Genomic DNA, 19593 nt, shown 5'->3' on the forward strand with positions numbered 1-19593 from the left:
CCAGGACACTGGTGTCACCAGTGCTCATGGCCATCACAGCCATAGGTCACCTCTTCTGAGATCTGACCCAGAAGTCTTACACTCCTTCCTCCCCTCTGATTTCTTTCTTTTTCTGTCTCTCTCTGCACTTCAGTAAGGCTGAGGGCGGGAACCTTCACAGGAGCACAAGGACCTGGCATCTCATGGGAACAGGCATTGGCAGGTCCTGCCCACTTCCCCTCTGGGCCTCAGCGCCTTTCCTGTTAAACCAGAGGCCTTACCCTTAAGAGCAGGTTCTCTTCCTACCCATGGGTGAGAGATGTACCCTCTGTCCGGGTGAACATTGAAACAACTGTTTGGGAAGCATAGTCTTAATGTGGGGGCCCTTTTCTTTCATCACTCGTAAATAGAAAACATCCACATTTGCTCTTAAATAATTTAATTTTTAATCTTGACTTCCATGAAAAGTTACATTTAAATTTAGGAAAACTTGAAGAAAGCCAATGGAGGAGAGTCAACGGTTTTCTATTAGAGACAATTCAATGTGCAAATTTCAAATGTTTTGTATAATAAGCATAAATAATTCCACTTATTCACATTAAGAATGAAAATATTGATACACATAAAATATTAAAATAGAAACTTTAAAAGAACTAAATGAAAACACTGACGTTTATTTGAAATCTTTAGAAAGACATAAAGGGATATGCCCAGGGAAAAGGTGTATGGATTCTCAAGAGGAAAACACATCACATCAGACCAGCAAAGGCTGTGGGGCATTAGGTACAGGTTGCCAAGATTTCCAGGTCATAAGTCCAGACCAACAACAAGAAAAATAGCAGCCTTTACCTCTGGGGACAATGTGTTTCCCTTTTTTTTTTTTTTCTTTTCTAGCACAAATATGACAGTAACATAAAACACAGAGAGAGGCTGCAGGCCAAGGACAGAGAGAGGTTTCCTCATCCTCCTGGTTCCAAGGTTGTGCTGCTCCAATGCGAAGCTGGCTGCAAGGTCTGCGCCCCGCACCCCAGGGCACAGCGTGAACACAGCAAACAAACCCTTAGTCAAAGGCAACGTCCTTCCCCGTGACCTTCCCCGACCTCACCCCTGCTCCTTCCCCACTGTCTGTCTGAGGAGGTAGGATACACAGAACCGTTTATACACTGTGGAGAATGGCTTCTCACTGAAGGGCTGGGAGGTGGCTCTGGCCAAAAGTTTCACCAGAAAGCATGAGATTTTAATGGATTTACTGTGGAAGAGACTGTTTCTTTCCTAGGGAAGCCAAGCAAAGTGCATGGAGAAGGCTGACTCCCCCCACCGTGATCAGGAACTTGCCTGCCTCTGATAGTCAGTCTTATTTTAAGAGGACACTACAGCATTTTCTGAAGACCAGAAGAGACATCTTCACTTAAATAACCTTAAAGTTTGTAATAAAATAAATAAAGTGATTTACACAGGAATTTCCATTTCACAGAGCAGCTGGTGGAGTTCATGCAAGCTGTGTCTATGAGAGGTGCCTGCCCCAACAACAACCAGAAAATAGGTTATTATTATTAGTCAGTCCTCTTACTTAAAACCTCTAGGGCAGCATCTCAACATGACCAAAAAAAAAAAAAAAATCCCCTCATACAGAATATAAGGGGCCGTGATATATGTATACAACTGTATGCACACCTCAGTTCGAGTCAACTTTAGAAGTAAAGACAGCGGTAACCAAGAGTCGCCCATCTGCCCGCTAACATGTTCTGAGTCTTGAAAGGTGCGTATTGTGAAGAGCAGCTGGTTTACTTTTTTTTATGAACGTATCAAGCCTCAGCATCACAGTCTGGATGGTTCTGCTTCTGCCGTGTCCGTGGGAGAGAGTGAGGCCGGCGGGGAGAAGCCGCGGCCGGCTGACAGCTGACGCTGAGTCTGTCCGCGCTCCCCGAGCTTCCTGAGTTTCCCGCAGAGGGCCTGCAGGCCCCGGAGCCTCAGCTCCCCGTCTCCGAGAGACGCTGAGGGACGGCAGGGGACTGGCTCTGGGTTCCCCAGTCCAGCCGGACCCCGCGTCTTTTCCCTTTTCTCTAAAGACGGTGGGGCAGTCCTGGCTCGGAGGTTCCCAGCCTTCTGCTCGGAAGGGTTGGAGGAGCAGCGGCTCCGGGCTGACCCCGCGCAACCTGCGGCCCGTCACACGCTTTGCTCAGATTCCTGGCCGGAGACCGGAGCGCGTCTTTCGTCCCCCGCTCACAGACAGCCCAGGTCCACCCTGCAGGGTAGGGCCCTTGAGAGCGCCAAGAGAGGATGGCACCCCGAGGGCTAAGGCTCTAGGCCCCTCGCGGCCTGGGGCTGGCCCCCTGGGTCGGGTTAGCCGTACATCTGCTTGAACTGAAAGCACTCGTTGCAGTAGCCGTTGCACTTGGCGTTGCCGAAGTGGTCGCAGGCGGGGGCCCGGCAGCGCGGCGTGGGGGGCTCCTCGGGGCTGTGCTCTGGTCGGCGGGCGCTGGTGCCCGCTCGCTGGCCGAGGTGCTGGCACTCCATGCAGAGCTCCTGGCTGCAGCAGGCCAGCACATTCCGGCAGGTGGCCTGTGCGCACTTGGGCCTGGAGGCGCTCTGTGAGGCTCGGGGCAAGTCTCTGCGCTGGCTTGACCTCTGGGTGGAGAGAGCAGAGAGAACTGTCATCATGCGTTGCAGGGAGAACACAGCACCCTATTCAACCGACAGTGTGGGTCCTACAAAGGGCCCGGTGAGGCGATGGGCATCTGCCTGTCCAAGGGGACAGGTGGCAGCCTGGGGACTGGGGTCTCCAAGGACTGCTTTTCCCCATCCCATGAAATCAGACCTTGGCCCCAGAGAGGCCCAGGGGAACCACCAACCCTAACACAGAGGCCAGCTTCTGTTTGCGTGAATAGTAACTGTGTGAATACTAAGCTATCCTCACTCAAGATAGATTCCCTACCATCTACCAACCAATAGGCAAGGCATCTATCAATAAATGCTTGCTTTCTTTCGGCCAGTAAGTGGAGGCACCTTCCTCCTTGGATCTCATGACAGAGGATTAGTTTTTAGTTAAGGAAGCCTGCTGGCCACTAAGAGGTCTGTACTTCTGCTACAAATCCAAGAAGTCTCTGATCACCATCTGGCTTCTCAGAGGCTTTCATGGGTTTTATTCCATGGCTAGCTTCATTTGCTTCTTCAAATGAATTCAAAAGTAAACTTAGGCCATGAAAATCAATAGGAACTGCTTCACGTCCAAGCCTGAGGGCCAGGCTGACTTTTCCCCTGGTTTTTCCCTGGAACTCGGCAGGGAGAAAAGCCTGTTTATCACCCCGGGCAGGAGGCTGGGCCTGAAGGACAGGGGGAAGTCCCTCGAGAAGTCTCACCAGCTGCTCTTCAGTCCTTTTTGCTTCATGGAATCTCTGATTCTGAGCTTCAATGAAACACTTCTGACAGTATCCTTCAAACACGGTGCTACCAAGGGCGCCACATTCCCTGCCCAGGCAGGGGACTGCGTTCTGGAACCTGGAGGCTGTGGGACTGGCTTTCCCAGAGGCAGCGACTAAATCTGCAAGAGAGTGGAGGCTCATCAGGAACACGTACGGGCCAGCCAGCAGAGGGACAGTTTTCTGACACAGATTAGGCTGGTTACACTCTAGGAGAGCAACCATTCAGACACTCAGCAAAACAAACAACAGAAACAATACTGTAATTAAAATAAAACATCTTTGACTCTACAAGACTCTCTTTTTGGAACACGCTGTATGGGTAGGTCACAGCCACAGAACAAGCAGAGACATTAAGTGCCCATCCTTCTTTCAGATTTGATATTTCTAAAACCACAAAGGCATTCTTAAGTAGTCAGTAGAGACCACCCTCTTTCCAGTTGTCTGTGTATGTTAGTCACTCGGCCATGTCTGATGCTTTGTGATCTCATGGACTGTAGCCCACCAGGCTCCTCTGTCCATGGGATTCTCTAGGCAAGAATACTGGAGTGGGTTGCCATCCCCTTTTCCAGGGGATCTCCCTGACTCAGGGATTGAACCCAGGTCTCCTGCATTGCAGGCAGATTCTTTACCACTGGAGCCAGCAGGGAAGCCCTCTTTTCAGTTACTGCTCTTCAGATTCTGAATTTTCTCTAGTTTGCTTGAGTTTCAAAAGAAGTGTTGTTTGAACTCTACCTTACAAACACTGCATTGCATGACCTTCTAAAACACATTCTCTGAACTCTGCACAGAGCTCTGTGGATCCTGGGACACGCTATTCTGCGCTTTTACTTCCAAGCATGCTGGAAGAACTACTGGGATTCTGCCCCCAGGCAAGCCACACTCTCCCCCACGGCCCAGAGGGGGCTCCCTTCTTGAAGTTAAGGGGCATACAGCCTTTTACTCGGGTGTTTTTAAACAGAGGAGAGGAAACCCATCGTCACACTCACGTTTATTTTCTCTGTACTCGATGAAACACAGTGTGCAAAAGCCTTTGTTCTCTGGGGTCCCAAAGTACATGCAGCCCGCTTTCCTGCACTTACTGGTCCCCATCCTTTCCCCTGGAGTCCGCGTGGCCGGGGAGTGGTGACCGGCGGGTGCCTCGGGCCCGGCTCTGCGGCAGGCATGTGGGGACAGGCTCTGGGCCAGCTGCGAGGGGTCGGACTTGGAGCGCTGGTGGAAGGACAGGGAGCCGCTGGAGCTGAGGTTCGGGGCGGCCTCGGCTGTAGTCCTTTTAAGGCAAGTACTGCAGATGCCATTAAACGTCCTGGTGACATCCTGGAGGCAGGCTCGGCACTTGCCCGGGTCGGGAAGCCGCGCGGGGTCCGCGGGGCGGCCTGCTGGCTGCTGCCGGGCGTTGTGGCATCGCTCGCAGAAGCCGTTGTGCTGCACGTTGAGGGTAAAGGGGCAGCCGGGGCTCCTGCACTTCATGGCCGTGGTCTCGCTGAAGAGGAAGAGGCTGGGTGCCGTCGGAGGGGCTGAGTGGGGGCCTCCGGCGGGCTCCGCGGGACTCCAGACCTCCCCTCGGGAGGTCCCAAGCACCAGGCCAGGGAGCAGCTCGGGACCCGGCTTGGAGGTGGGCTTTGGGACTTTCGTTTGGTTCTTCTGCCGCCTTTCTGAGCACTCGTGGCACAAAGGCTGGGTGTTCACGGACATGAAGAATGGGCAGTTGGGTGTCTCACATTTGATGTCCATGAGAGAAAGCTGGGGGATGGAAGGGTCCAGAGGATTCTGGGGGTGCGTGTTTCTCCGTCCCTGCTCACTGTTTTCCTGCCACTTCTTGTATTCGTGCTGGACAAGTTCAAAGTAATCATCTACCAGGTTTATTTCTTTGGGTAAGTTAGCTTCATCCAACCTAAAGAACAAAAGGAAAAATATGAGACTTCACAAACACGCACACAGACACAGACCCACACACAGACACAGACCCACACACAATTTTACATCATTAGCTTATAGAACAAACTGAAAATATGGATTGGGGCAATAACTTTCTACCCAGCCACTGAAATGCAGTCTGTGATAGTTTGCGCCTCTAATGTAACACAGTCCAGTAATGCTGAGAAGACATCACTATTCTGAGAATCAGTCTCATTTAATTAATTTTGGTCCACCCCAAATTACAGATAATGCTAAAGAGAGGGTTACTTGGGGACTGCTTCTATATTTACTCTATTCCTCTTTGAAATAGTTACTTTTACTATCTAAGTTCTCAGAGATGAAATTTCTAGTGAAACATTCTTCAGGGTATTCATTTGGGACAAGTCTACTTTCCAGCACAAACTATACTGGAATGTTGCATTCTGTATTTTGCTGTTATTAAATTTAAATGTGCATCTGGTGTCTGTCAGCGTTAACTGCCATGAGCAGTAACTAAGAGGTAGACATGCCCACAGGCACTCCGTACTGACTTCTGACTCACTGAAATTTGTTCATCTCCACGCTGAGAAATTGTTTAGCTTAGGCCTTCTCGGTCTTGTGCACTTCAAGTTCTAGGAAACAGGCATCTCTTTATCATCAAGCCAGTGTTTACAATCTCGATACCTATAAACCCGCGCTCTGGGTCTCTCCTCCCTCATCCACGTGGCCAACTCATGTGGCTGCTACAGAAACATTCTACAGCCCAGCCTACATGTGATGTGTCTGCCTTACCCAGAAGCCAGGAGAATGAGGCTTTTGTTTCTAAGAATTTTCACTTGTTAGTCTAGCACTAGGGCAATTAAAAGAAAAAAAAAATATCCTTGATGTGAACGCACTTTTTGAAGCCACAATGCTGGCTTCCAAGCATTCAGATACACAGGACAATCCTCTGGAAAAATTCCTTGTTGTCATTTGAAAACCAAAGTCAGTGCCGCTTGAGCTGATTGTCTCTGACACACACAAGTCCCTAAATTTGTTTCACGTTGGAGGAAACTGGCTTCAAATAACTTTACTATTGGTCTCTGAGGCAGAAGCAGCTTAAAGATGACACAGGACAGAGCTAAGAACAAACTGCTTACTTTGCAGCATTAATTAAATGGGTGGTGCCATGGTCCCAGCCTTGAACAGGGATTTCTACCACCATCAAGTACTCTTTCAGGAGCTTTTCCTTCATCTCGTTTTCAGGATCTGTCAAAAAGTGAACTTTTAAGTCTTCAAATCGCCCTCGCTCTCTGTTAACAAGTGGAACAGCTCGGATTTCTGAGGGAAAAAGAAATAACACGTAAGCAAAGTGGTTCTACTAAACAAGATTTTGTGTGAGGTCACATATATATAACAACTGCATTTTGAAAAAACAGAAAGGATACAATTACCGAGTGGAAAAGTATTATCTAGCCACAAAATCAAATGGGGAAACAAACTGTGCTAAGCTCTAATATAAAATACACTGTTTCCAGGAAGTTCACAGAATATTAAGCAGCCTCCAAGCAGCGGGTCTTATTGTTTAAATTACTGCACTTCAGATTCAGACTGACCTGAGTTCAGATTCTGACTCTGCCACTATTCAGCTCTGGGACACTAGGGAAGTTACTTAACTTCTCTGAGCTTCAGGTGCCTCATCTGTACAGTAAGGCTATCCATGCTTATAGCATCCACATGGATGCTGCGAAGATGAAATGAAATAAATATTGTACCTAAAGCATTTATAAAGTACCCTATTAGTTCCACATTAAGATAGTACAGTAATAGCTAGCCTGCCAGACATTTACCTGCCCCAGGTCAGGCACTGTATTATGGGCTAATTAAGAAATGGTGGTAGTAATAGACATTATCTCCTATTTGCTACTAACATGCTCAAAGTAGGTCCCAAATGACACACAAAACAAGTGGGGATGGGGGGGCATTATGATTAGTGCTAGTGCATTATTGTTGCTAATCAAACAAATGACAGAATACTCTATTTGAATAAAACTAATATTCTTAAATGAGGCTTTCAAAAAGGAGCCAAAGAGCAAACCCTGAGGTTCAGTAAGAACAGGGTGTACCAGGATTCACCAGCAGTTACAGATGTGAATAGATGTTTGGTTTTCTCACCAGGTCCACTGTCCTTCATGGTCACCAGGGGTACAAAGTGTTGGCTGTCATAGCCGAGCACAATGGGGTATCTGTAGCATTCCTGGGCAGGCCAGTGCAGAGGCAGGTAAATCCCACCCACCTTCAGAGGAGCAAAATTGGAACCTGACTCCAAACTTCTCAGCATTTTGTCTGTTTAAGGAAAGAGAAAGAAAAGATAAGGCCCTCTGAGACTTTCATGGGAGTCCATTTAACTACAGTCGCCTGGAACTTGGGTCACCGTAAGAGGTAAGGGATTAAAGCTGAAAGGCACCTAAATACAGATAAGCCATCAGTGGGCATCTCACCTGAAATGACAATGATTGGCCTTCTGAGGATGTTGCAAAGGACAAATATGTGTATTTCTTCCAGTGAATGATACTGCAGTCCACCTCGGGCCGCGGGTGTGTCTGCAGATGCCATCTTGACGAGGCTGTCCCACTCATCGGTCCAATTCTAAGAGGAGAGGAAAGAAACTATTGAACGTACTCTGCACTAAAAAACAACTTTGGCGCCACTCTATAATTATTCACTGGTATCACCGAGCTTACTTTTACCCTTTCCTGAGATCATCACTCAAATGATCACCCGCTTTCCCCCCATTCTGGTTTTCTTCCTTTAATTTTTCCCACTACAAGGCAAACTCAGAAGCTGAAGAGCACGGGGACAGCACCTGCTTTCAGAAAAATCCCTGCTGAAGCACCACGCCAAGCTCCCTGTGCACAAAGTCTCAGCCTAGTGACCGAAGATGGGGAGGTGCCCCCTGAATCTGACTGGCGGGCTCAGTAAAGCAAGCGAAGGGCCATCAACCCCCCCAAACAGCCAAAATGCCACAGGGAATCCCGTAATCAGAAAGATCATTCTAAAATGACTCTCCAGCTGGGAAGATGCTCCCTGGGAGCCTCCCAGCAGTGACAAGGGCCTTGGGCTCATCCCACGGGAGGTTTCTGGTGTTTTCCATTGACTCTGCTTAGCCAAGTTCACGTGACCCAGCAAACCATATGCTCCCTGACAGCAGGGACTGGTCAGAGGTGCACTTTTCCCACCATGGAGCGCTGTCAATAGATGCTTGAGGAGGAAGCCCAACATACCCGGGTGTCGTAGCAAAGCCCAGTTTCCACGAATTCCTGAGACTTAAGAGACTCCAGCTGCCAGCGGAATTTAAAGTTGCGCGTGTCTGTCTCCTTGAGGGTGCTGAAGAGCGCCTTCCTCAGGACCAAGTCTGTGTCCTGAACACCCCACATGTACTGGGAAGCCGCGTGCATGAGGCAGTTTCCATCACCTGGGGACAGAAGGGAAGCAAATTCTAGCAATCCGCAGTTAAGGCCTAGCAGAGGTTTCCAGAATAAACCAGCCTCTCTGCTACCATTGGTGGGGACCCAGTGGTGCTTGTGAGAAATGCCAATGGTTTAGTTTCTTAGTCAAAGGACTAGCTGGTAACATTTCACTCGGTGATGACAGCTTTAAGGGAAAAATAAAAAATCATTCTTGTAACTCTTCTGTTTAATGCATGCTACTAACAGCCCAAGGAGTGAGAGTCTGGAGACCTTGACTCCTGTCTGGCTCTGCCCTCGGTGGGGAATTTTTTAACTTCTGAGTATTTTTCCTCTTTGTGAGATGAGGGCATTGGGTTATGATCTCTGAAGTCCCTTCCTTTCTAACAAGCCTTGATTTTCTGGCTCAGGTGCTGGTCCTATTGCTCTCTGACCCTGAGAGAGAACACCCAGAGCAACATGCTCAAACCAGGAAGCTGGTCTGGCTCCGCTTACTAGACAGGGACCGTCTGGCCATGACTCAGGGGTAAATGACTTGACCACCCCACCACAGCATTCGGGGCCTGGGAGTTTCCTCTCCTGATTTATAAAATGGGACTGAGACAGAATTACCTATTAGCCTGCTCACCCCCACCTCCCATAAATGCCTTGTGTGAACCTGCTTGTTAGCAGTTAGAGTCCCTTTTCAGAGTTAAAGAGTGCCTAGATGTCTACATTTCAAAATAATTCAGTGTTTACGGCTGGCACTTTAAGAACTCTGAGCCTTTTGAGAAAAAGATAGGTCTAATTTTAGTCTGTCACTTTGTTACTTTTATAGGTTAAAAATCCACAACTCATGAAATGGCATTTTTTTTTTTGGCCTCCAAAGAATAAACATTTTGGAGGAATGTTTAATATTTAAAAAGTTAACTCCTTAGGCTCTTCTGGGAAGTGCAAAATTTTTTTATAAAGAAAAGTTCAATTATTTCCTTACATTGCTATATGGGGTAATGAAGCTATTTGAAATTTTATCATATCCTAATTACAGTCAACTGTAAACAACAACACCACCACCACCCTCAAACATATCCACAGCCAACATCCTTTCAGTTTACACAGTCAGAAAAACTAGCTAAATAAACATTCAAACAAATGAACCAAAATGATCGCTCAAGCCTTGTGTCTTGGCAGAGTGTGGCAACAATTGCAAGCTGTTGAAATTTCCCCTTTGCAAAATCTAGAGCAAAGATAAGGCTTTTTTTCTTCTTCTTGTGCTTACTTTCAGTTCTTTATTGAGATGCACCAGCATAAAATTCCCTAAGTAACATCTGGAATTCCCCAGTGCTAAGTTATTTGACTAGCAATTGAGCAACAGCTATTGTACTTTTTGTTCTGGTGTGTAGACATTTAAACTGCGAAGTGCACCCTGGACTTTCCAAGTGGGTGTGGTCAGGGTGAGCTGGAATAGGGCTACTCATTATACAAGTGAAATCGCTGCAGCCAATAGACGCTGGAATTTTTCAAATGAAGTTTCAATTTTATGCCACCTACTCCCTTCCTCATTCACCGCAGTCTCATATCCTCAAATGCAAACTTGTGAATCACCCCCTCCCCAAATAGACCATTGACTTTGAAGAGCCTTCCTATAGGGGGAAGACTTAAAAAAAAAAAAAATGGTGCTAATAAAAATCAGAAAGGAAAAGTCGTTTGTTTTCCTCTTCCCCTAAATATCTTCCCTTCCTTTTCCAAAATTTTAAGGAATTTTCTTGTAAGTGGAGAAATAAAAAGACTCTGAGCCTAAAAGCCCCCATCTCTCAGAAAATGATATCAAAATGCACTTGCTTTGTAGTTTTATTTGTAGCGTGAATCTTTGACTTAAATGTGTATCTTTGCAAGACAAGTATTTACTTTTTATATTCCATTTTTTTCCTTAAGGAACTAGAGCAAGTTGAATCTAAAATCTCAGTTCAGTTCACGATAAAATGTTTTTTTTCTTACTACCACATTTCTAATTTGGCAGAATCTCTTCTTTTCAACTCTCCCAAAGTTGACTCCACCTCTTTTTGTAACAAAATGGGAGAGTTAAAACCACAAACTGTCAGGAATATAAACCCCTTGATGATGACTTAACATAATTACCTACTTCTAAGCATCTCTTGATTTAATGCCAAAACCAGTGTAAACACTAGGTAGCCTCAGTTTTCTGTTTCTAAGAATCTATGCTTTAAAAATAAAAGCATGATGTTGAGGTGATGCACTTAACCCCCAAAACCCAAGCAAAAAGTCATGTCCCTCAATTGTGCCAAGTTACCCAAGTCAAAAATGGCCAGAGTGAATGTACCACTTGATTTAATTAAGTTAACATACTTATCATCTGGTCTCACTGTCAGTGAAGATGTATTATTTTGCCCTTAGATGTATATCAAGCAAAATAATTGGGATGGTTTAGGATTGTCACTGATCTAAGGACAGGAATTTCCTGCTTTTATCTAGACAATAAGCAGTCTACAGCTTCTTGTAATAATTAACTACATTTATAAAATAGAATTTTGCTACTACATTTAACACTAGGCTTGAATGTTTCTGTGATGTGCATACTCTTGCTCAAAGGAAATAATTAAAAAAAAACAGTGAAGTTTAGAACAGGAAACAGCAATGAGTCGTAAACAGCCATTGGGCAGACAGTCACAGACAGCAAGAAATGCAGTACAGTACTAGGAATCCCTAAAAAGAATGAAACAGAGGACTAAAACCTGAGCTAAGAACTCAGGTTTATCTGTCTAGTTAGTATCTTGGGACTGCAAGCAACAGAACCTAGGTAAGGGAGCAGCTGACAACAGCCGTTGGTTAACCCATAAAATGCCATCGATTCAAGAAGTGTAAGGCCGTCATCACGGGCATTTTCTAATGACAGTGGAAAACACTATTGATTTTCACACCATGCTTTTCTTCTGAACTTTTTAAAGCCTTTTGATATTTCCATTACTCGTGAGGGAAGGGTATTTCATGATTGAACAGTCACAGGAATTAGATACAGAAGTCATACGTACACACCCTACACATACATACACCTAACGCACAGAAATGCATTCTCCAAGCTTCAGGGTGCTCTGCTCTCTAACATGCACTAGAAACCACCCTCAATTTAAATACTCCCAAAGCAAGCTTGCTTCCATCACATGCCCCTTGGAGTGTCTCTATACTAAGGTACCTATAGCCTTAAGAGACTTGATTTGGGGCTGGTGCCTTTTAATAAATAGGGACCCAGCATGGTAGGAGCCACCCCAACCCCCAGACAGAAGCATGTCTTACCATTTGTCTTCAGTGCCACAAGCCTCCTGACTTCTCGACACCAGTTGAGCTTCTTCTGGCTTTCCAGGGAAGCCTGGATGTTTCTGTCAATGAGAGCATTGTGGATGATCTCCCGAAACTGTGGACAAAACTGGCAAGTTCTGAACATTTCCAGAGTGTATCGGTGCATGGATTTAAAATGGTGAATGATTCCATTGGTAGGTTTAAAAATATCTGCTGGTGTCCTCTCTCGTATCTTCACAGCTTTCCGCATATTGCTCAAATACAAGGCCAGAGGAAGGAGTTGCTCAGCCATGGTGCTCTCCAATACCTGAAGAGGAGGGAAAGAAAACCCCACGCCGTTAGTCTGACTTTGATATGACTCCTATATACCTGCCTGCAGGAAACCCCACCGTCTGATCTTGTCATTACCCTGAGTGGCAGGCAAAAGATCTTAGTCACCTCTACTCCCAGGATACTAGCTGGCCCCAAAGATGAACTCACACTGGACAGTTCTAAGTTACATCATTTTTAAAGATTAGTCTAAACAAGAGAAGGAGTGGGCAATGAGGAGGAGGGGAATAACCCGTATTTTCAGTAACGTTTGTCAGGGAGCCGAGCTTGTCTGTCAGCACCAGGTACAGAGCCGTCTAACTGACTGAGGCTCCCCTCTCATCCTAAGGCTGTTCTGGGGGCAAACACTGGATTTGAGGTGCCCTGAATGCTGGTTACAAGCACTATGTAGCCCTGACAAGTCAGCTCCTCCTCTAAGAGGAGCCAAGCAACCCTTTTTTCTCGTCCATGTCATGATTTACCTCTTTCAAGCACTCCCTCCCTATACTGGAAAGACGACAAATATTTTGTGAAAAATCCTGCAATCTTATGCTGCCATGTAGGCAGTCGATTGGACTTTTCTCTGTAGTCCCCAAAAGGAACATTTATAAAGCATTTACTTATAAAATGCTATATATATATATATATATATATATATACATAAAGAGTTAAACAACAAAAAAGTCTACTCCCAGCAAGATGCTTTCCAATTTTAAGAGCAAACAGTTAGCAGTCTTTCAGAACCTCTCCACTGAACTTGACAACATCAGAAGAAGAATTAGAGTAATAACAATACTAGAATAATAAATCCTACACTTCCATGGGCAGATATTGAAAGCACGGAATTATATTCTATGTAATGATGGAATTAACTGTACTACTTAAACTCAACCGCCAACACAATTTTATCATTGTCTTCCAGCTACCAATACTCAGATGGATCTCTCACCCTGTCTTCATCCTGAAATCTTCAAGCACACTCAACTAGTGGAAAGAAAGAAAAGTTTGGAAGCAGACAAGGAAAGAAGTTGCAGCCACAGGGGCCACTCAGGACAAATGAAAGAGGAGGAGGAGAACTCCAGCATCTCCAATCCGTGACAATAGCATGGGAAGATGTGAATCGATTTAACGTGGGACTTTACGGCTCATCTCTTTGTGGAGAGCCAGTTGACATTCACTGACCCTGAGCAGAGTGCCCTGCCATCCATCCAAATTTCCGAGATGAAGACAAAGACAGTTTCAGAGCACAAACAGGGCCTCTAGGAAGTTTCACTGTGATTGTTAATCCCAGTCATGTAGCATACTGTTTGCCAGGGCAAGACTCTAGATGAGAAAGAAGTTAAACCAAGTTAAGAGGGAGAAGAAATCTATGCTACAAGGAAGCCTGTCCTGGGTAGGTCTCAGCTTTCTTAAAGACATTGATAAAATGGTCTAAATTCTCATGGCCCACTCCAGGGAGACAGGTGGACTAGATGACTCCAAGGTTCCTCCTGAGGAGTCTTCTGGTGGTAGATTTAGATCAGGATTCCTAATCTGACAGCTAGATGATGCCTGGAAGAAGTCATTCTCTGGGTCAAATTGTAATCTCTCCTTTTTGACGTCAGACATTCCTTGCAGGTGGAATTGGGCAAAATCATGGCAAGACCACAGATACAACTAAGGGACAAAAACATCACACACACGCCTCCTTGGTGGCATGGCAAAAGTCTCTTTCATGACGTCATTCATTTGTCCATCCATCACTCCGCAAGCACGGCCTGACCACATACTTCTACTGCCTGACCATCAGCTTGATGCTGAGGCAAAAGATCAAAGATAACCTTATTCCCCAGCGTGAAGTCACATGACTATCACAGTCTCCAGGTTCAGCACCTGCAGTACTGTTCCCACTCAGGGAGGTCCCACACCATCCAAGGCCAGGTCTTTGCCTAGAAGCCCGGTCTTCCAAACCCATCCCCTTGTTAATCTCACAACACCACACCTGTGGCTGCAGCGCCTGCTGCTCTTACATGGAAACAGACAGGCAAGAAGATCCGAAACAAACTAGGTGTAGCCTCTTTTTACTTTTCTGACTCTTCTATTATTTTCTTCTGCACCTAAGATCTTTCAAATAGTGAGCGCTAGAACCACAGGCAAGACATGCAAATGTCAATATCCGACAGTCCAGTGTTGCCTCATTCATTGGTGTAGCCTTGAATGGCCTGCAGCATTGCCTCCTTGAAAGAAATCAAGACCCACTGCCTAAGTGGTCAGGACTTAGACTTCTCCACACTTAAGATTAAGGAATCATCTGACTTGTGATAAAGAATTTCTGAGCTATGAATGTAATGTCCTTATATGCAAAGACAAACAATATCACCCATAGCATTTCTTTCATGTTTCTGACACCTCATTGACCTACCAACAGATATTAAATTTTCAGAAAGTACTACTTCAAAAACTCAAAAATTATACAAAGAATTGAAAAAAAAAAAAAATAAAGAAGCACCTCAGGACACAAGAATGAAGCAGTAACTGGCTGCTTAATAAACTGGGACATTGGGGCTGTGGTCCAGAAGACCCAAACACTGGTTCTCCCAAAAGGCTGCCCTGGGAGAGTTGACCAGAGCAGCTTTCCGAGGAAAGATCAGAGGCAGGGAGAACTGAAAACAAAGCGGTCTCAACAAGAGTTGAGCTCCTTCCTTACTTAATACCACGGCTTTCCTGAAAGGCCAGGTGGTAGGATGTGGGACGACCCCGGCTGACAAAGCCAGTCTGACTTGGCGGTAGAGGCTTGCAGATGCTCTACACTGGAGTCAGCCCCCAAGGCAGGCGGACGACCTCCTGCTCCACGCATACTCCTCTGACACTGCTGCACTCCGAGTGTCTGCAAGCCCTCCCCGGAAAGGAGAGCTGACCGGGCCCCCCGCCCCCTAGGTTCTGCTGCTCCTGCGACATCCTACCCCTCTGGACTGGTGCTGCACAGTCTGGAAAGAGGCCAGGCGGTTCTGCAAGGTCTACGTGGCCGTAAGCATGCAGAGCTCGACTCCAAAAGGGACAAGCCGAACAGCAAAGCACCCATGACCACCCGGACCAAGCAGTTCCGGGGGGCGACTCTCCCCCAAGCAGCTGCCGTTCAAGTTCTCTGCATGAGCTGCAAGGGACAGTGGTCTGGATCCTAGAATACAGGCTGTCACCCCAACATCTGGCGGCCGCCTCCACTCTCAGCAGCTCAGAACCTTACAGGGGTCACAAACGGCCAACAAACTTCCCTCTGGGAACCCGGCAAAACCAAGGCCAGGTCGACGGGGCCAGCCCGCGGGTCGCTGCCAAATTCGCAGCCGCAGCCCTTGCCCCGGGAGAGCCCGTGGCAGACGGCACAGGGACGCGGGGTTACCTCTTGGGTCCGCGCGATCCTCTTCAGAAATCCCAAGTCCAGGTCAGGACAAGCGTGCGCCGCAGGCTGGGGTCGCAATTCGGGTTGGGGCCGGGTGGAGGCGGCTCCCCATGGACGCCTGGTTCGGGCGAGTTCTCCGGCGGGCCGGCCGGGGGGTGTGGATCTCCCTTGCTGCTGCCACTGCGGTCCTCCCGGCGGCTGCTCTCGCCGCTCCGCCCCCACGGCCTCCTAGCTCGTCGCACTTGGCCGCCGCGAAGGCTGCAGACTGCCAGTTCTCTTTTTTCCCTTTCTGTTTTACCGCCCGCGGACACCGGGGATTTCCACCCAGGGACTTTCCAGTCACGTGAGACGAGCCCCAGACTCCCGAAACCCTGATCTCGCCGCTAGGGGGCGCAGGAGGCGCAGCCGCCGCGGGAAGCCAGATGCACTCCGCCCCGCCCCGACCCCGCCCCGCCGCCCCGCCCGAGAAACTCCTGCGCCCCGCCCCGGGGTGTCCCCGCGTGAGTCACCTGGGCATTTCGGAAGCTGGACCGAACGTCACATCCATGTGGAAATCGCAGTGATGGGAACTGGAAATGAAATAGGTTCTTTTTCTCAGCCGTTTTTCTGCAGAAAATCATCAACTGTGGAGAACAAGAAGGGAAATCATAAAGAAAGAAAACCCTAAAAACCACCCTAGCGCCCGGGGACCACAGACCTCTGCTGGCTTTGCTCTGCTTGGGCTGCACACGTGATGAGCCCGTAGGGGAGCGTCCAACTCTGGGCCCCCGGGGGGAATTTCGAGAAAAAGATGCAGTCACAGGTCTTGGTCCTCACCCGCTGCATTCCTGCCATCGCCGGACCCCAGGCTGGTGGGAGGCTACCTGGAGGTGACGTCAGACCTCGCGGCCCTGAAATTCACAGAGGCAAAACCAGACTTAGATAAAATTAGGAATCAAAACCCCTACCAACTCCATCCCTCACTTGATTGATTTCCCATCTCCATTTCTGAGTATCAGAGGTCCGGGTGGCATCATATTCAGGTATCATACCAATTTACAAATCACTTCTTGTTCCTTCCTGTCCTTGCCACATTCCCCTAAGCTGTTATTCGGAGCCCTTCTAGGAGATCTTGATAATAGTTCTCCCCAAGATGTCAATGGCTGATGATACTTATTACTCTTACTCTTGATTGGTGTTTTTTGATCCCTAAATCATGGCCAACTCTTGTGACCCCATTGACTGTAGCCGGGCAGGCTCCTCGGTCTATGAGATTTCCTAGGCAAGAATACTGAAGTGGGTTGACATTTCCTTCTCCAGGGGATATTCCCACCCAGGGATGGAACCCATATCTCCTGCAAAGGCAGGCTGGTTCTTTATCACTGAGCTCCCCTATTAAGTAGCATGCTAAGAGCACTGTCTTCACCCAGCGGGTGTCTTGTGGAAATAGATGTCACTCACCTTGACTGTGAGGGACATGAGTTGTGGAGAGAGAGCCACTAAGTCAGTCCTTTTATTGCCTTGGTGTCCCCCTTGACTGAGCTCATTTTCTAGCATGATTGAACTAGAACCAGACTGAAGTATTCTGTACCATTGTCCTCTTGTAGACTTAAGTATACTTGTCAGGACATATATCTCCGGTTTTGAGTTAGAAAAATATACTCCTTCTCTAAGAAATAAGAACCTGCCAAGAATGAGGTGGAGTCTGCATAGGGGGTGGTACTTTTCCAGCAGCTTTTAGAAGTGAGAGTCAGTAGTGACTAAGGTCCCAAGGCTGCTGCTGGTCATTTGAAACCAATGACTGGAATTTTTTTTTCCAACTTCTAACCTGATATTTGTCCTTCTCTCATTCAAAAATGTTTTCAACTCAAGTTAACACCGAAACAATGATAGTTAAGCATATAGTAATAATGATGATGATACTTATCAAGTCCTTGTTACGTGCCAGGTTGTAGGCTGCTTGCATTCTGCCATTTAAACCTCACAATTCCACTTTGCAGATGAAGAAGTTGACGTTTAAGAAGTTTAAGCCATTTGCCCAAAGCCTGTACAGTCAGTGACAGAGCCATGATTGGCCCTGGGCCTGGCTTACACCCACACAGTTAGGTCCTGACTATTGATAATCACTCTCAGAAGAGAGCCGATAAGATTTAATGTCTCAGGGACCAGCCTGTTTGTAGGGACCCAGCCTCATAAGCCTATGGCAGTCACTTAGCAAAACATGGACCCTGGCCAGGGGCAGCCTGTGGTCTTGGGAGCCAGACAGGCCTTGGTTTCATCCTCAGGAAACTTTCTGAGCTGGTAAAGCTGATAAAAGATGATGGATGTAAAAGAACATCCCCAGTCCTCACACCACTCCCCCTTTGTGCTCATTTGAAAACAGAATTTGCCAGCTCCTGTGCATCGCTGCCTGGCTATGGCCCCTCAACTCCCCTGTAGCTTCCATTATCCCTTTTCTGGCTTACATCTGCTCTCTGGTTTCATGAGCTAGGAATGCAATAGCAGGAGCAACAAGCCTGAAAGACCATGGTTATATCTGTCACTTCCAATTGTCCTAGAATCACTGCTGTACCATCTTGTCTGCCAAGATGAGGATTTGTAATGAGGTCATGGCAGTCAGAGGCAGAGTGGTCTGTAACTGTCAGTTTAGTTCTACCCCCATTTCCACAATTCTACCACTGGAATGATGGTCTCTATGAGGATGCTTTCTTAGCCCCGCCCTTCTCTAGTTTTTACTGTTCTTTCCACCTTCTGAATCAGAGCTCTGGCTCTGCACTTTTCCCTTTCTAGTACCTAACACATGGGCAAAACCAATCAGAATTTTCTTGGTAAATCAGAAACAAAGAGTGGAAGAGGAAGGGAGACTATAAAGGAGAAACTCCTTATGGGAGAGGAGATATAAACTTTGGGGAAATCTGGGCAGTGCGTTGAAATCGAAGAGATATAAAAGCCTTGTGTTAGTCGCTCAGTCGTGTCCAACTCTTTGTGACCCCATGAAGTGTAGCCTGCTAGGGTCCTCTGTCCGTGGGATTCCAGGCAAGCCTTACGAGGAACTAATTTCTGTGACAGAGCTTACCGAGATGAGCAAAACTGCAAAGAGAAAGGACTATTGTGAACACTGAGTGAACACACAGGAGAAAAATAAGGTCTGTGTATCAGAGAGAAAAGGAATTCTGGTTATGTGGGGGTGTTCTGGAGCATTTCCAAGTTACGTATGATTTTTGCTGTGGTGCCAACATTCACATGTCGTGAACTTCATCCAGTGAGCACACATGATCTCTTGGAGTTACACAGTCTGTGGGACTGTGCCTGTGGCCTGTGTTCTTATATCACATAATGAAAAAGATGTACATCGTAATATAGTGGTGGGGGGTGTGGAGAGGGAGGTGGAGAGCAGGGTGGGGGCAGGGGCAGGAGAGACTTGATTAGACCGAGGCAGTCTTGGTAATTGAGAAGAGGACCGATACCTGGCTCACCTCAAACTCAGTTCATGAGTCTTTCTTAAGAAACAGCCACAGTGTATTTCTGAAAGTCTGTGGAATTTTAAGACCTAGCAATCATAGGTTAAACTGAAATGGAACATTTTGTGTCTGTTGTACAATCATTCCACTTTTCCTAGCATAGTGCTCTGTTGAAAATGAAAATCCATATTAAACGTGTTTTGAAATAGCCTTGTGTAAGGATGGCAGTTTGTTTATTGCAGGGTAGCTTTAAATCTTGCTTCAAATTTTAGTAACGCTGGGCTGAGTTTTGAGATTATTCAAGTGTGATGTTTGTACTTTCAAGGCTATTGTCAGGGCTGGTTTTGAGAAGACAATAGAAGTTCTTTGTGGACAACTGGGATAATGATGTCATAGATTTCATCACTCTATGGATGACAAATTTTCCTGAA

The 19593-nt window shown here is 46.9% G+C and overlaps 1 protein-coding gene across 3 annotated transcripts; it reads right to left on the reverse strand.

Annotated features, from left to right (window-relative positions):
- Nucleotides 1-401: 401 nt before the first annotated feature.
- Nucleotides 402-16021, reverse strand: TNFAIP3 (TNF alpha induced protein 3). Of its 3 annotated transcripts, none has more exons than XM_065931280.1 (9): nucleotides 15723-16020; nucleotides 12035-12344; nucleotides 8561-8751; nucleotides 7778-7925; nucleotides 7452-7622; nucleotides 6437-6617; nucleotides 4481-5292; nucleotides 3339-3520; nucleotides 402-2607 (listed from the first exon to the last, which is right to left on the reverse strand). In XM_065931280.1, the coding sequence occupies exons 2-9, from the start codon at nucleotides 12327-12329 to the stop codon at nucleotides 2323-2325; spliced, it is 2265 nt and encodes a 754-aa protein (XP_065787352.1). In that variant the 5' UTR covers nucleotides 12330-12344; nucleotides 15723-16020; the 3' UTR covers nucleotides 402-2322. The 3 variants fall into 3 exon arrangements, with proteins under 3 accessions (XP_065787352.1, XP_065787351.1, XP_065787353.1); XM_065931279.1 differs by having other exon boundaries at nucleotides 4388-5292; nucleotides 15723-16019; XM_065931281.1 differs by lacking the exon at nucleotides 7452-7622 and having other exon boundaries at nucleotides 4388-5292; nucleotides 15723-16021.
- Nucleotides 16022-19593: the final 3572 nt, after the last annotated feature.

Source organism: Muntiacus reevesi, chromosome 3, assembly GCF_963930625.1.
Source record: "Muntiacus reevesi chromosome 3, mMunRee1.1, whole genome shotgun sequence".
Classification (NCBI taxonomy): domain Eukaryota; kingdom Metazoa; phylum Chordata; class Mammalia; order Artiodactyla; family Cervidae; genus Muntiacus; species Muntiacus reevesi.

Coding starts and splice junctions, on each gene's coding strand:
- TNFAIP3 (XM_065931279.1), bottom strand. CDS start 12,329: ATGGCTGAGCAACTCCTTCCTCTGGCCTTGTATTTGAGCAATATGCGG. Junction 7,926..8,560: donor GGCTTTGCTACGACACCCGG/GTATGTTGGGCT, acceptor CTCTCCTCTTAG/AATTGGACCGATGAGTGGGA. Junction 2,608..3,338: donor AAAGGACTGAAGAGCAGCTG/GTGAGACTTCTC, acceptor CTCTCCACCCAG/AGGTCAAGCCAGCGCAGAGA.